The 14,764-nt window shown below is 36.7% G+C and overlaps 1 protein-coding gene across 3 annotated transcripts in view; it reads right to left on the reverse strand.

The window, feature by feature from the left end:
* Positions 1 to 1,133: 1,133 nt before the first annotated feature.
* The window catches only part of NRXN1 (neurexin 1), a 460,909-nt gene continuing 447,278 nt past the window's right edge, over positions 1,134 to 14,764 (reverse strand). For 2 of the 3 annotated variants that reach the window (XM_063391212.1, XM_063391211.1), the window contains exon 7: positions 1,159 to 4,694. In XM_063391212.1, coding sequence (XP_063247282.1) covers positions 4,387 to 4,694 — 308 coding nt within the window. In that variant the 3' untranslated portion in view covers positions 1,159 to 4,386. Of the gene's footprint in view, positions 4,695 to 14,764 lie in introns of all 3 variants that reach the window. The other variant, XM_063391213.1, reaches the window with a different exon arrangement.

A 14,764-nucleotide genomic window follows, 5' to 3' on the forward strand; every position in this document is an offset into this window, starting at 1 on the left:
TTTCCTTTGTTCTAAGTCACATTTGGGGGCATTGTTTAGTTTTTTCTCTTTTTTCGTCATCTTGTGAAGGCATTTTAGCTGTTTGACTGCAGTGAACATTGATGATGAAGGCCACCAATTATAGTGGCCAGAAAATGATGAATGATGCAGGTAGTAAGAGGCCATTTGGATTTCGCTAAAAGGGAGTTCACAGTATAGATGTAAAAAAAAAAAAAAAAAAAACAACAAAAAAAAACCAAAACCAAAAACATATACTTTGTAGAATTTCAAAGTTTATAATTAAATGGGAGTTTGTTTTGGTTTTGGTTGGGGGTTTTCTTTGTAATAGTAGTAGCAGTAGAACAAAAATCACTATTGTTATAGCACTTTCAAGTGTGTACGAAGCATTTTCCTAAATGGAATGTTTAGTATTTATTTAAGCACACTCACAAGACCTAATCTCAGTATAAAGCTGTTTAGAACTTTCAAAGTGTTTTATACCAGTGGAAGATAGGGACTGTTTTTCTCCAGATATTCCTGAGCTTATATTATCTAAAATACTTCAGTCTATACGTAATTAAGCAGATGAATAAATCTCATTCAAGTCAAAAAGCTGCTGATGTGATTTAAGATGATAAAAAATTAAATTCTATTTGGAGCTTAGATCCAAAAGCTTAACTCCATCCCCATTCAGCAGTACATTTAGGCAAGTTTAGACACTTGCTTAAATCAATAGGATTAGATGTTTGCTTGAAGTTGCCCATGAATTTAAATGCCATGCTAAGTAGGAAAGCACTTATGTAATGGATTAGCTCCGGCTGAAATTTTATAATTGTTATCTAGAAATGTTTTTAAGAATCTGAAATACATTTATTTCTCCATTAATTTTTAAATCATCTTCTAGACAAGAGAAAATGTTTTTACTTTTAACAAATGTTTTCACTTTTCATCCCATCACCTTACCCTCCTCCACCTCATTTCCACTACAGAAATCAAAAAGTGGCAAAAAGGGGAGTTCTTTTTTCATACATCAAGTTTTAATTTTTTGACATAAAAATACTAGAAAGTTTCAAATTAAGCAAATCTGTGCAAGACTAATCCATTAATGTCATTAATACTTTTCTAACTGGGCTAGTTGAATGCAAGACTTGTAGAAGGTTTTCACTGAAGTGTACAAAGAGCTCTGAGGTCACTTTTTCCTGACATGAATGTCTGTAACTTCAATTTACCAATTTTTTCACAGCCTCAAGATGAACAGGTACTCACAATCTAAGAGCAAGAGAAGAAGCAAGCCAGCATTTGTATTAAGAAACATTTTTATTAACAAAACAGTAAATTCCACTTGCTTAGCATTTCCAATAATGAATAAATTGGCCTTGCAACAAATAAAAAAATTGTAAATATCTATCACAGAAAGCACTATAAGGTTAGGGGCATTGGGCCTCTCTTTGATGTCTTAGGGTTGAAAGTTTCACACGTTATTTAGTGTTTTGTTAAAAAAGGCAACACAATACAGTCATAGAAATGAAGCCATCTCAGTCAAACAAATTAGATTATTATAGAGAAAGGATCCAATTTTATGTTAGGTAGTTGGTTTATGTCTGTTTGTTTGTTGTTGCTGCTGCTTTTAAACAAAAAGGAATTTTTAAATACACTTGCTGGCATTTCTGATACATCCATAATTGTTTTTTGTTTTTTTATTAAATTATGAAATTAAAGAGGAAAAAGGAGAACCTTTAGAAACAGTGTTAAAATCGTGTTTTCTTATTTTAACAGTAGCAGATATACTTTTTTTCTCTTGATGTATGGATTTAGTTAAAGATTGATCTACCAAACTGCCTGGAAATTGGCCTGACAACGCTAGTTCATTAAGTCAATCAATACCAAGCAGAAAAGACCACTTCATCTCGCCCAAATCATGTTCTGTTACGTCCAGTCTCCTGTCAACAGATTATTCTTGTTCTTCTAGGTATCTTCAAGCACTGAAATCTGAGCACCACCTGGCTTTCAACTTCTTTCCCCCCTCCAGCTGAAGTCTCTTGTTTCCAGCAAAGACCTCCAGTCACCCTTGCCCCTGCCATTCCCTGAGTACAGCTGTCTTGTAAAAGTGGGAGAAATTATGAGTGCCACAGGTGAACAACAGAAATGAACATCAGATGGATTTGTGGTTTTTGTGTTTTGGTTTTTTTTCTCATTTTTGCGTAAACGCTAATGAAAATAAAAAGTCATTTCACGAATGCAACATGGCACACCTTGATGTGGTTGGCAAACTTCAAGAGAGGTGTTTTCATGTCAGCTACATGTATTTTTAAAGTGCTCTGACTCCCAGATAGATAGCTGTACCAGTTCCAACTCTTTTTCATCAGCTACAGTGAGTAACACACAAGAAAATGTTTTTTGTCTGCTGTTTAAAGCTAATTTTAAATTTCTCTTTCCTGTCTGTAAAGTGTGAATATCTATATCCCTCCCAGGAGGCCTTCTGATGATTTGGTTGATTTCTATTGAACTACCCTCTTTCTGTCCAATGTATTCCCTTTGAACTTCTGTGTAAATAAAATGCTATGTTATGATTTATTGCTGTGAAACTAATGAAATATTACTAGAAAAAATTTCCAAACTTAATGTGTAAATTACAGCATTACATTTCATGTGTTTAACTAAAATGCATTAATGTTTTATATATGCAAGATAAGCTGTGTCACTTTAAAACATAATGAACTTATATCTGTCTGGTTATGATGTCTTGCAATACTACACAATCAACTTAGCTAAAAAATACTTTTTCATATGTCAAAATGCCCACCATTGAAAAATACTATCGTGCACCTCAAGAGTATTTCCTTTTTGGAGAAAGGGATAAATTCTGCAATAGAATCAGCCTGGATAATTACAATGGGTATTTTTAGATCTTTTAGCACCCAGTGCTGTAGTAGCTGTTCTTCATATGAATGCCAGATAAACACTATATGATACTTCCTAAGATTCTCAAGAAACTCATCATTCTCGTAATTTCTAAGAACAAGGTTTCTGTAAGGCAAACCATGCTCTCCAATAGTGAAGCTTTGACTGGAAGCCAAAGGCCAGTTTAAGTCACTAAATATTTAGCTAATTAATGAATGTATATTTCTAGGAAAATTTGCCATTCTGATCAACTTCATTGATGCATATCAGGAGCAAGAGATGGGGATAGGAGGGAGAAGACAAATTACAGTAGAGATATATTTTTGCTTTCTAGTCCACTTCTTTCATACAAACTACTGAAACTTAATTGCAACATAATAGAGCTGTACAGGTAAGAAAAAAATTAGCTGACTCTTATATACATTCATACACATCCCCCTTTGTATAACCACTACACTGTAAAATAAAAATTAAAAAAAAAAAAAAAGAAAGGGGAAAAAGTCTGGGACAATTTATAATGGCTGCAAAAAAACTGAAGAATGTCTGTTGCTCCAGATGTCATAAAACTCTCTATACCTAGCAACACTTATAACATTGAGTTTACCAAAAATGGCTGAAGAGCAGATATAGTTTGCATTTTCTATACAACAGGCTATAAAACATCACTTATCACAGTCCAGAAAGCACATATAGATGTGTTTTTATATAAACATATGTAATAACATATTAAGCGTGCATGAAAATTTCCCAATGATTGCATCTATGCCCTCTTGTTTTTCTTTTTTTTTTCTTTTCTTATTTTTTTTTTTTTTATTTTTTTGTGGAAATGTGCCTTATATTCCAGATTTTTGTTTTTGTTTTTGAAAATAAGGCCTCCATACTATTTTCCTCACAACCAGAAAGGGGCTTTTTGAAAGTATTTCTACATAAGTCTTCAGAAAAGCCAGCACTTTGTTTCAAAATGCAAGTTTCCAATCACTGCTTCACTGCACCAGACGGCAAACTCTTTATGTTTGCTTGTTGAGTCACCATATATAATGACAGTCTTCTCTGACAATAAGACTAACTTACTTCTCAAGAAAGCGCTAGCACTTTGGCTAAATCCAGAATCATAGGTAGCTTCTTTTTTCTTTTTTTTTTTTTCCTGTTTTGTTTTTTTAATTTGATTTTTGTTTCATATTGTGCCTCGATGTTGTAGTAATACTCCTTGCTTTATGAATGCGTGGTGTCATCATTGTCTTTCAGAAACGTTCCAGCAACATAAAGACAGGCAGAGTAAATGAAAACACTGTGGATGTTAGGGAATTTATCAGCTCCTGTTTCTGAAAAACAAGAGCATGAAATGCTTGTTTTTAAAAACAGTCTTTCCTTTCTGATTGCATTCCCTGTCTTTTCTGTTTGTTTGTTTTTGAATGTGCTTCATAAAAAGTAAAGTAAATAAGTTTGTATTATGTCTCAGATAAAATGAAGACTATTTCTATACAAGCGTTCTTTTAGATGTTGAGATCAGACATAGTACTCCTTATCCTTATTTTTCTTGTTTTTGTTGGAACTTTTAGCGCTGTTGGGCTGCTTCTCCTTGATCACAGCCCCGTTGGATTGTGCTGAGTTACTGATGTAGTTTCGACTCTCATCCACGTGGTAGGATCCCTCGTCTCGATTCCTGTACTTGTACATGGCATACAGGAGGATGAGGATGCACAGCGCCGCCGCCGCCACGATCCCAACCACCATGCCCGTCGTGCTGCTGGACTCACGGATCACCTCGGACGAGCCCGGGTACTCCCTTCCTCCTCCTGCCCTGGTAGGGTTTGCTGTGGGTGGACAATGAAAGAAAGGAGAGGTTATCATTGAGTTTGCATGTCGAGGAGTCAGTCGTGTCTGTGGCTACCATCGTGCGTCCTTCTAGCTGCACCCACTGGGCCAGGACAGCCTAGCCACGTACCCCCCTCCATCAGTCCAAAACCAGCTGGGGTTCCAGCCCGTCCCTTTTTCAGGCTTTTAAACAGGAAAAGGACAGCAAGGAATGTCTCGTTCTAGCCTTCAAAGGTATAATTTGTCCCAGTGTGTTATTAAGCAAATAATGCCTAAATAATCTGAAATAACAGGCATGCCACAATTTAAAGGCAGGGACGTGAATGTCTCAGAGGAAAGGATTTCCCTCTCTCTCTTTCTGTAAGGAACAAAAAGTGACACCATACTATTTATTGAGAAGGCAGTGATGATAAGACAGAATGGAGGGAAAAAAATAAGAAAATGGCTGATAGCAGCCAATAAATTCACTGCAAATGAGGTATCCTCAGCTCTCCTGCACACTTCCCTCACCAAGCTTCTCAGTTTCTCCTTTCCTTTAATATTTTCTTTCCTTTTAAAAAATTAATTATATTTCCTTTTAGTACTTTTAGAGAGCTATTCAACCCTACTGCCTGTTTTCTAATTCGTATTCCTTGAATATGGCTACAGTTAAGAGCACTTTTTCACTCAACTTCTCCCTCTTTTCATCATTGATACCATTATGAGGCGGTTCCTTCAAGGATTGCTTTATGCCCCAAGAAAACCTCTCAATTTGCAGAGAGCAAGGACTCAGCCTCCTAAGAACCCACCTTTGAGACCAGACTCTGGTCTTTTCAGCTGTGATATGAATAGAACTGGCCTATATCTTCACCGTGGAAAATCTTCTTGATAGGAACTATTGTATTGAATGGCATATTTTGTTCCCTTGCACAGCCATGGTGAGTGAAACCCTAATTCCAGGAGGATTTTCTAGTTTAAATGCTCAGGGCATGCCCAATGCTTTTATGTTTTCCATGATCTCCTTTCTTCATAGAATTTTGCAGTGTGAGGGGAGGCAGATCTTTGTACAGAATCACTTAAAGTGGTGATAGCTGAGAGAGATCCTCTCTAACCTAACAAGTGTAGTGAGTAAAAATAAAGTGATCTGGGTTTATGCAGTATTCCTCTGGTTATACCAGCATTTCCAAACTTCTGGGAGGCTGCGTGTCCTCAGCAGAGTCCTGATCTTGATCTCAGGAGAGCCAGGCTGGCTTACAGAAACTGCATTTTAAATCACTATGCACAACTAAAAATTCAATTGGTAAAATATAGATGCTAACTAAAAGTACTAAACACTAGTTTTACAATGTATTCATAATGTTAACTTTATCAGGGTGTGCCTACAGGTAGCATTGTACTGAAGTGTGTTAGAAAAGTGTCTTGCTCAGAGTCCTCAAAACCACATTGTGCTCCATAGTCACTTTTTAAGCACTGTAAAGGCATAATAGGAAGCTGGTTATTTTAAGGATGCTACATTAAAGGTAATGGCAGACAAACTATCAACACTGGTAAAAAAATTGCAACAAGTTTGGACAACCAGAATTGAAAGTGGCCACCTGCTACAAACATCTACAATTTGCCTATGAATAATAAAACATAGCCAAAGAAGACACAACTCCCCAGAAGAATAAGTTCCTTCTCCATCCTTGTATTACTCATAATTTACTTATTGGTGATTTTTGTTCTTACTTGCTGAAATACCTCCTCCGGGCAGTTATTTCAAACAGGTTTAAAGAAGCTGACATTTTGTTCAGCTGAAAGAAAAGAGGCAAAACTGAAAGATTAAAAGAACCCCGTATCAAATAGTATTTTAACTTTTGCATCCTTCTGAATGTTCTTACTTGTTATTGGTTGGTGCAATTGGTACTTTCTACGGCTACACAAGAAATCTTGAAGGTTTTAAAATGTTTTTGTCATTTCAGGGCAGGTGCCACCCTACTTAGAAAGGTGCCCTGTTCCAAAGTAGTCAGTGACTGGTTTAGATCCTGTTTGTTCATTGTAGCTATTGTAGAAAATGGAAATTCTTTTACACCTAGGGTGTCATTTACTGTTTTACAAGAGACAATACATTGTGTGCAGAACAAAGACTGAGCATTTCCACAGTGAATGAAAATGAGACAGTCTTATCTTACTGTATGTGACTTCAGGAAATTAATTTCTGTCTGAGAAATAATAGAAGCCACTGAACACACTGTCAATACTTGATGGATTAACAGCTGCTCTTTCTCTTTAAGATACATACATTTGGGCCAAATACTGTCAACCAGCTTCACAATTAAAGTCTACTAAATGACACTTAACAGCTTGCTCAGATGAAAACATTCTAATATTGCAACCTAAAAGAAACAGTTAAGGTATATTTTTCAATGTTAGCTAAATTCCTGCCTCTCACCTGATGTCTTCCTTTTATTTTAAGAATATTTTCACAATTATCTCATTTAACCAATCTGTCTGAGAAATATCCAACCACTACATTAATGTTATTTAAACTCATAACATTTCAAAGCATCTGTTGCTGTGTTTGTTTAGACTTCTGGAAAAAGGAGCAGTTCAGCAAGGAAAAGGACTTGCTAGTTTTGTTCCATTTACATTAAAATATGCTTTTAACCTAGCAGGACCTCTCCAGACAAATGAAGGAGGAGGAAATATAAAAGTATTTGTAAGTGTATAGGTTTGTCTCGGAGCACTTTAGACAGGAACAGCTAATGGAGTACACACCAAAGCAAGAGTCCTATTCTCCTTCTGAGACAGGGAGGAAAGGGCCACTGGAAAAAAGCCAGCCTTAATTTCTCCTGAAATCTATATAAATAAATAAATCCACATCCATAACATTGCTGAAACAGTTGTTTTCTATTTAAGCAATACCCTTGTTTGACTAAGACTGGAGTCAATTCCAAGGGGAATTTACCTGTTTTTTTCCCCTGCAAGGCAGGAATTATTATTGGATGGGATGGCAGATGACCTCAGAGGAGAGCAAATGAAGATTATAAATTTACAGAAATGTGCTTGTTGCTTCCCAGCTTTCCATTTTTAGGAAGCACTGGTTGCAGTTTTCTTCCTGGCATCTTGGTAGCTGGACTAGGCAGAGCTGGCTACTGGCACAGCAGCAGAGGTGTGCAGGTAACCTTGTCTGCTACTCAGCTGCAGTCACTCTTAGTGTCTGCAGCATGAAAAAGATATGAACTTCATCCTAGACATCTTACTGTAAATGAGAACTGGAATACCTCATTGGAACCATGTTAAGATTAAATGACATAAAATATTACTCTGATTTTTAAGAGTAAACAGTTGTCTAAAAAATATACCCAAAAACCAAACCCTGAAATTATTTGTTTATTAAAACAATAAATTGAGGTTGGTTTGATTAAGAACAAGACAAAATCATAATTGCACTAAATATGCTCAAACCTTGCCATAACAGTGAGAGAAAATGATTGTCATCTTGTGGTGCAAGGATTCCTTCTTAAAACAACTTCTCTGATGCACAGATCTCTCTCAACAGCACATAACCAGCATTTTTGTACTGCCTCAAAGACCAGCTTAGAAGAAACTGAGTTCTGAAAGCCTTTTCTAGCACTTAGGAAAAAGTTTGCATGAAATAATAGCAATTGAGCACAGTTTTACATTGTGTAATAATGGATTAAAAAGTTGTTATTCTTGACTGTACTTCTAAGTGGTTTAAAATTTAGAGGGAAAAAAATCTAACTATTTTCAGTGCCCAGTTTTCATTAATACTGTGAAAAGAAAATTGGAATTGCAGTTTCCCATGGTGTTTGTGAATTGAAATTAGCAGACTGAAAAACAAAACAAAACAAAAAAGACAGAAGGACCGCAAACCTGTTTTCTTTACATTTATGCCTTCCCACAAACTGTGAATAGGAAATTACTCACAAGACAGAAATGTTTAACTACTGCATTTGCAATGAGGCATGAAGGCAATTATTTATGGGACACATATTAATTTTCACTCTGTGTGCTATCATTGTAGACCTGTTTGTGGTCGATTTTCTGCAGCATTGCTGGATTCTGGTGAACTGGTTTCTGAGCTCACTGCAATTTCAGCACCTCTTTACAATGAATATCCCTGAAAAACAAATCCCAGCACTTCCTCTGCAGAGCTGGGATAGATGCAGCCCAGCTTCAAAGCCAGTATGAAAGTCTGCTGTAGACTTGTGTTCAAAGGAAAACTTTTAAGGTAGCTGTTCTACCCTTTGGTGTGCAAACCCAGGATATAACGCGTTAAGATGCCTCTAAAGTGACACCAACTAACTTGGCTTGTTGTAAAACTAGTCTAGCAGTGGAACGGCATCCACGGCTAAAAAGGTTGCTTTGCTAAGAAGCTGAATATTCTGTCTGCACTGGATAGAGGAGTGCTTATTTCCAGTGTAATGATTTGTCAAATATTGACTTCGAATTATTTACAAATCCACCAACTCCTTAGGACTGCAGGTTTTGCAAGTAACTTCTTTTTCCCCTGTGGCTGAGAGGTGGAAGGTTGTTTTCTCAACCTTTTAAAATGTCATCGCAAGTCTAAAGGGAGATAGTTTAGTTGGTTCTACAGTGCCAATTAATGGAGCATACCAAATCAATAGGGTTTAGGAGTTGCTATGTTTTTCAGAGCTAAGGGGAATATTTTACAGTTTTATAAGAATCTTTTGTGAAAATATCTTCCACAAAACTAGATTTAATTTTAGCTAAAATGGAGAATTTAAACCAATATATCACATATATCACTTAATGTTTTTAGCAGCCTTCATCCCTGTGGTCTTACTCTTTTTATTAATATATTTTAACATTTCAGTTGCATTGCTTCTCTTTTAGTATTCCTTCCCTCCAAACAAGGATTCTTTCTCCTTTTACCAGCTCAGGTGTCCTACCTCTCTCCACTTCTATATTCATCATCTTTCCTCCTTTATTTTGTACATGAAGTAATTTCCCTGGTTTTGTGCAGGTTCTGAGAAATCTTTGATAATCTGGTACTTTCTTTCAGAAGTTTTGACTGACTAGCAGAGTCAGTAGTTTGCCTATATTTTAAATTGAAGTATTCCTAAGTGGGGGGTAAAAAAATAGAACTTCTTGCAAATAAGATAACATAAGGAAGACAAAACAGAAATATTACACTACTGACAGCATGTTTTCAAGCTAGAGCTAAGCTGCTGCAATTGTGGGCCACCAGTTCAGACAGCCAGACTGGGACCATTTGCTTGGTGAGCTGCCTGCCACTCTTGGTCCCTGAAGACTCAGTGCTAAAGCAAGAAAAGAGCGGGGGCATTGGAAACATAAATTTTTGGTGGCAGCTAACTGTAAGATTGGCTGCATTGAACCAAAACTGTGACATTTGGGCTCCACTGACTTCAGGAAAAGTTTTGCAATGAGCTTTGCTAGATCAAGGTTTCATTGCTTGCTATCTTTGTCATCTCCTTAAAAAAAAAAAAAAGGGCAAAAAATTTCCAAACCTTCTAATCTAGGAACCAGTTTTCAGCAGAATACCAAAATGTAATTGTAAAGCGTGAGGAATCTGCTGTCTTGGCCTGCAGAGCATGGAATGATTCTTGCTCATGAAATGAGCTGGAGGTGCAGACACCCACATTCATCTCACAACTGTGGGTGATTCCCTGATTTTCCTCCTTCACTAAGCAGCTACTACATGAAGAGATAAATGTCTATGCCACAAACATTTCATATATATATGGCTTGAATGTTGAAGCTGAAAGCACACCACATTCAATTTGTTCCAAATACTGTCATCAAGTCAAACCTATCACTGAAAAAGTTGATAATATGCCTGGGAGAAGAAGGGGCCAGGCTTTCAAGACATCCAGAATATACTTGCACACACACTGGGAGTGCAGCTGCTATAAATACCGAACTAGTCCCACTACCCAAAGGCTCAGATTTAATAGCTACACTTGTTCAGCCTGAATCCTATTACTTCTCTCTCTCATTACTTCTCCTATATGCTTCTCTGGCAGCGGGAAGAGAAAGACAAATGGAATTCAGGATGGATATAATTTACATTTGATGTAATTAACGTTCTTTTTCTCCTGATAAAATTATTAAAATTAATAAGACTGCCTTGTTTTTCTTTTCTTCTCTTATCATAGTCCATAAAACAATTCTGGTGTCTCTGATGTTGGCACAAGGGAAAAAAAATTGAGATATCTCTAAAGCTTTGTTTCATTTCAGAATATAATTTTTGGGTTCTCTTTCATCATTCATTTGTCCCTTTTCTGGAATTCTTAAAGGGTACATTCACAACATATGATGTATTCTAGATCTGAATCCAGTGTTTAAGACAGCTCACATTTAAACCAACAAAGTCCCAGATATAGACCTTAGCCCTTAACCTTAGGAGAAGTGCTGGTTTTGAAACCTATATAGAATAGCATGTCAACACAGCAGAACAAGGTTTCATTCAGTTCTTTATATAGTCAGAAGGAGATAGCCTAAGGTTAGACTATTTCAGGTACATGCACCCTCATTATAGGTTACTTTTGCCTTGAATTTTTCCTGCTTCCATTTAAGAGCAACATCCTTGGAGAATACCTAGTTCTCAAACTTGTCAGCATTCACCTGCCACTTTGCAGGCTGTCAAATTACACGACTCACACACTGAAATACCCCAGTGCTTCTGCACAGGTTTAAATTAGCTGTGAGCAAGGGGCTGAAAATTAATAGCAACATCCTTAGTACTAGGTGGGCAAGAGCTAAAGGGTGTTCACACTGTGCTGACTGCTAGAAAACACCAGCAAGAAGTTTACAATCTGTTCTTGTCTCCCTTGCCTGGCAGAGGGGTCAGCAAACCAGTTCACTGCCAGCAGTCTGGTATGATGGTTACTGGTTTGAGGACCTGCTGCTGGCAGGCACCACATAGAACATCATATGAACTGAATTTATCAGGTATTGGAAATTTCCTGTAGAATTTGAAAGACTTGATTTAACATCTCATTGCTCAAGTTTGGTCTGAAAAAGCCTTGGCATAGAAACTGAGCAATACAATGCTAATTCAGCCAGTATTTTGGCTATAGACCTTCTCCTATCTTTGCAAAATATTGTCTTTCTTCTTCTACCTTTTTAATGAAAACAAGGATGAAAAATAGTCCTGTGGAAAACTGAGTTTCCTTCACAAAAAGAAGAAATTCAATGCATATGCATTACAAAGCTACAAGAAACAGTTCCAATATAGTGCCCACAGTATGCAAGAAAATATATGCACTAGATGTAGCAAATCAAACCAGACTGAAGTATAGCTCAAGGAAAACAATGAGGTTGCATCAATCAAGGCACCAGTAACACAGTCTAATTTCAAACAAACTAGAACTCATCTATTTATTCAACAGTCTAAGTGAACTCTTGATCCCAAGTTTAAACTTGATGTCTAGGACGAATTTTTAGGATTTTTACTTAGGATTTTTTAAGCAGATTTGACATGAAAATTAATGGAACTTGTTCCAGATTCAATCATCTCTCTACTTTATCCTTGTGTAAGTAAATCCTCTGCCTTTCCAAAATTTCTTTATTGATAAAGTCAGTAAATTACTTGCCTTTTTCTGAAAACCTCAGTTTTGCAATTACTAACTTATTTTCTGCATTTTTCACCCAATGTCAGAGTGTGAAGTTCACCCATGGAAGTGTTTTTGAGAGTCCACATAATCTATATTTGACCTTATTTCATTGTTTTCAGTAAATATAATGTGTTTTACAGACTGTTTTTTAGTTCAGTGAATCTTTAGGTTTTGAAAATGGTGGAAACTTCTCATAGGAGCAGCTGTCAAAGAACACACTTCTTTATTTCTGTGGCTAACAACAAAGAATAACAAAAGATTTAGAACTGTCTAGAACCTATTTTCATTTATTAATGATACATGGATGGCCACTGGAGCTTAATGTGTTTTATTACTGAAAATCTTGATACCAGGCTTGAAAACCATGTCTATTTTATTGAAGAGAGCATTGACATAGATCTAATTTCATTTTTGTCATTTCTGACAAGGCCCCTGCATTGACAGACAATTAATTTTTAAGGTCTATGCAATATCTTATCTGTAAGATTCTTTTTTTGGGAATATTAAAAAGAATAGGTCGAGCAACTGCTCATATACAAGCAAAGGTTTTTCGTGCAAATTTTTCTAGGGAAAATCAGGAAAGTAAGTCCTCAATTAACTTAATTAAAGGATGTGATATTTACAGACATTTTACTGAAATATCTAGGGAATGTTCTAGTACTGAAAAATCTAGGGAATTCCTCCGAAGTCAGTGAATTTGGGAATGAGTGATGTGGAGGGCCTGGTTTGCTTCTCTAGGTACACATCTCAGTCCTGGTATGGCAGCAGCATCTTGTACTGCAGCTTTGCCTGTAAATACCTTCAGAACTGACTCACCAGCTGCCTTTTCTTTCTTTAAAAGAAAGAAAAATAACAGATTCCTCTTTCTTTGGACACTCCTTCAGGCGCATTGAGTAATGTGCCCATTTTTCTTGAATTATGGTTCATAAAGAGTACATTTCTTAAAACTACTCGAAACATTGCCACTTGGTCTTTTCTGTTCTATGGAGATGTCTAACTCCAAACCACTGAACATGTAACAGCAGCACTAACAACTGTCACTCAGTAAATTTCTTGCACAAGAGTTGCCTTTTTGTCTTCTGTGTATGTCTGAAGCATGAAATAAAGATTTAGGCACCTCCACACAAATAATAACCCTGGTGTTTGCACTGTGTATGTTTGCTAGCTGGGATTAAACCACAGCAGCCATTCTTATATAATTCTTCTGTGTTTTATAGCAGTGAGAAGGCCCAGCTTTGGCAAGGATTTGCGTGGAATATGAATGCACCCTCAAAGTTCACACCCAAGGAAAGCCGTTCATCATTTCCGCACCAGCGGAGAAGCTCTTGTGCGAGTTAACAGAGAGCCTTGTGTGATTTATAGCACTCTGATGCCAATATTTCTTACCAGCCACAGAGCACAGCCAGCTGCTGGTAACGCACTGCTAGGAAACCATTGTGTGCAGGAGAAAAGCCAGCTCCCCAGTACCCATCTATATTCTTCCATCTGACACTGGGAATGTATGAAAATCATAAGGACTGGCTCAAAACCTCCAGTTCCACTCAGTATTCCCAAGTTTCAATGGCATGTCTAGCAAAGAGTAGAGGTTGGCATTGGCACAATGGATCAATCATAAATTTTAGCCTCACTCCTTTAGATAATTTGGGAAAAAAATCTATTTGATCAAATTCAAATTAAAAATACTGTATTTGTAGTTCACTGTGATAGGCATTAGGACTTCAGCCTGCTGAAAAAGAAATAGTTCAGTTCACAATAAAATAATTTGGAAAAATGTAGCATTTGCTATCTCCTCCTCTGGAGAAGGCTTTGTGATTTATAAAAATAAATAAATAAGTTTAACAAATACTTTAACTTCAGTTGAAGGAAGATTAATCTATAGCTTAATCCCCTCAGTTCTTTTATGCATAGCCATGGTAAGTGCTAACACTTGTAAAGTTTGTAAATAAAACATAGTTTTCACCCTGTAGTAGCTTATACAGAGAAGTCTATGTGTATTGCAACTAAACAATTTAAATGTCTGATTCAAGACAACCCAGTGATCTTTCTGGTACTGGAAATGCATATAGAACTACAGGATAATTGGACTGAGGCACAAATATTCCCTTTATGTCTCGAGCCATAATGAACACAGTAGCCCTATGAACTAACTGTAATTTTATTTTTCTATGTTTCAGCTTCTTGCACAATGAATTCCATGAAGAGCATTAAATAGGGCACTTTCAGTGATGTATAAATTATAGGAGTCACTTCACCTCCTACTGCAATGTTATCTTGCTGCCAGATGCACCAGGAATACAGTGCAGTAATTCGTGACAGGAAAAGAAAGCAAAACTTCTAGTAATGGGCATAAAAAACTCACAATCCATATTTCACAGCTCTGCCTGTTAGAAAAACAGGTGTCAGTGCTGGGACCAAACCTAAACCAAACCATCACAAGGCAGCTGAGAATATATGTTTCTGAGCCATCTCATCTATCCAACATGTAG

Source organism: Prinia subflava, chromosome 2 (assembly GCF_021018805.1).
Source record: "Prinia subflava isolate CZ2003 ecotype Zambia chromosome 2, Cam_Psub_1.2, whole genome shotgun sequence".
Classification (NCBI taxonomy): domain Eukaryota; kingdom Metazoa; phylum Chordata; class Aves; order Passeriformes; family Cisticolidae; genus Prinia; species Prinia subflava.